This window comes from Branchiostoma belcheri, unplaced genomic scaffold (genome assembly GCF_001625305.1).
Source record: "Branchiostoma belcheri isolate BF01 breed outbred unplaced genomic scaffold, Haploidv18h27 scaffold107, whole genome shotgun sequence".
NCBI classification, from domain to species: Eukaryota; Metazoa; Chordata; class Leptocardii; order Amphioxiformes; family Branchiostomatidae; genus Branchiostoma; species Branchiostoma belcheri.
In genome coordinates this window covers 1079193-1081876 of record NW_017802458.1, presented here as the reverse complement: position 1 = coordinate 1081876, position 2684 = coordinate 1079193, and the positions used below count along the sequence as shown (strand labels likewise).

General features: G+C 44.9%; 1 protein-coding gene across 1 annotated transcript; it reads left to right on the top strand.

Annotated features, from left to right (window-relative positions):
- The first annotated feature begins 2 nt into the window (after positions 1 to 2).
- On the top strand, positions 3 to 1154 carry LOC109479719. The gene has a single exon (XM_019781712.1). The coding sequence runs from the start codon at positions 3 to 5 to the stop codon at positions 1152 to 1154; it is 1152 nt and encodes a 383-aa protein (XP_019637271.1).
- The last annotated feature ends 1530 nt before the right edge of the window (positions 1155 to 2684 follow it).

Genomic DNA, 2684 nt, shown 5'->3' with positions numbered 1-2684 from the left:
AGATGGCGTCAGATGACGTAGTTTCCTGTAGGTTAATGCCCGCTGCCCTGCATTCCATTCAGCCTACTTACAGCCAAATCCCTGATGGCTTAGCTTGTGCTCAGAGGCCCCTGCCGAGTCTCCCGCACAACGACGTAATCTCCGGTGTGGTCCGGTCAGCCTCCCTCCCTGCACGCACTCGCGGGCCAAGGGACGCCTCATACGATGCGGCATCCTGTAGGTCATTGCCGGCTGTTCTACAGTCTGTCGAACCCATCTATAGTGAGATCCTCGATCACATGGCCACTGCGCAGCGCCCCCTGCCGCCTCTCCCGCGCACATCCCGGGAGATGTCAGAACAAGAAGCTGCTGCACAGTGCCCCCTGTTTGCCCCAGCACATACCTACAGCGTGATCTTAGATGATGAGAAGAGCGGTCCCATGCCTTTCTCTGCTAATCCTGCGGGGTTTTCCCTTCATGTTGTCACAGATAGTGGGCAAACTCGATGGGATTCCCTGGATGTCACAACGACTTCCAAAAGACATGGGTCTGGAAGATATATGGTCACATATGGGTCAGCTGAACAGAACAAAGCCCAGTGTGATAACATTTATAGAAAGGCCCTCCTCGAGTTCCAGGGTATAAGAGCCCGCAGAAATCTGAGGACGGGTTTAGTATCCCAGGATACAGACCAAAGTGTGAGGACGTACGCCAACGTCACAGATGAGATTCTATCAAGAGGTCAGGAGGTCACGGAGACTCACATCGCCTTCCTCACATCCCCTAGTGTCTCTGGGTCATGGAAGTTCTCAGGGAACGTTCCCCGAATCACACCACGGCGTACGTCGTTCCCTTTTGTAACACTACCTAACACCTACTGGCCGTGGGAGGTCCCAGGTGAGGGAACCCGTAACACACGAAGGCGTGCGTCCCTCCCCACCGTCACACTACCTAACACCTACTGGCCGTGGGAGGTCCCAGGGGAGGGAACCCGTAACACACGAAGGCGTGCGTCCCTCCTTACCGTCACACTACCTAACACCTACTGGCCGTGGGAGGTCCCAGGGGAGGGAACCCGTAACACACGAAGGCGTGCGTCCCTCCCCACCGTCACACTACCTAACACCTACTGGCCGTGGGAGGTCCAAGGGAAGGAGACTTGTAACACACCATAGGAAACCACCGCCGTTCACCCACAACCTTCCCCTTGTCCTCTAACCATCTACGTTTTTTTCAGGGTGCAGAAGTTACTTTCTCAGACCAAATGGTTTTCTTTTCAATAGAGACGAAAGCTTACCATTTTTGATATTGAAGACAATATCTTTTGCTCCAACACAGCACGTAAACAGATATTTAAGCAAAATTTACGAAATCCGTATTGAGACTTAAAAGACAGGGAAATATTTCAGCAAACTTTAAGATCGATTAAAGTCTACTGAAAAACTATTTCTGTTTCAAAATTTAAGTCAAATTTGAAACATGACTTAATTAATCAGGTATGTTAATAAGCTTATATGTTTCTAAAAACTATATGAAAGGTAGCGTTTATTCAACAACAATGCGGCGTGTTCAACCTTTCCCCATACGTATTCTAGGTGACGTTGGATTATATGTTCCCGAAACCTATATGAAATGTAGCGTTTATTCAACAAAATTCCACGTGTTAAATCTTACCTTATTCGTGTTATGGCTTGTAGCTTGAGACCTTGGCTGTCAGTTACATGCCCAGTTCTACACACAGAGCCTAAGTCTACACTGGTGTATCTGACTGCAAGTAGTCATCACATTTACAAGCCATATTTCAGACACAAAACTGCCAAAGCTAATTCAGTTGTGGGAAAGACATTTCAAGTTGCATGCACAAAAACATATACAAGTAGACACTTTGATACAGCAATTATATAGTAAGGGCACCATATATGTTTTTTTTATAAAACGTTAACAGAGCTGATCTGAAAGTTGGAATTCGATTAAGGTTGATTTTTCAAACTGAAAGTTGCAATTTTCTTGCTTATGTAGCTTTGTAACAAGTATCTGAGACATTCTGCCTTTTAAAAATGTTACACTGAAAACCAGTAGATAATAAAAAATGAATCTTTGAAAACTGACCAGTATGCAAATCTGCTGTCTTTTTTTCTGGAGGATAGACTGTCTAGGCTTTTTATGAGTTTATTGGTCAATTCACTATTCAATCTGCTGGGAAGGTCACAGTGGGGGCAATTCCTTATTGTTCTTACCCAGGGTACAAATCCGGCATCTTTAATTTTTCCATGCGTGCATTTTAAGTGGCGTTGGCTTATATATTCCCAGATGCCCATCTAATCGTAGCGTTCATTCAACAAACATACGACTTGTTAAATCTTACCTTTTCGTACTTCAGTTGACGCTGGCCGGGGTTATATAATGCCAAAAGCTGTATGAAATGTAGCGTTTATTCAACAAACAAACACACGACGTGTTTAATCTTACCTTACGCGTATTTTAAGTGACGTTGGCTTTTATGTTCCCTAAAGCTATATATAATGTAAAATTTATTCAACAAACATACAACGTGTTTAACCATTCCATATGCGCATGTCAACCAATGATTATAGCATGGCGATTGGCGGTTCAGCCAATGATAGCGAATATTGGTTTGGCAGATAGCATCGTCAGTTCCATTCAAATCACCCCTTAGCTCCACCCACCTCTACTGAAATATAGAA

Coding starts and splice junctions, on each gene's coding strand:
- LOC109479719 (XM_019781712.1), top strand. CDS start 3: ATGGCGTCAGATGACGTAGTTTCCTGTAGGTTAATGCCCGCTGCCCTG.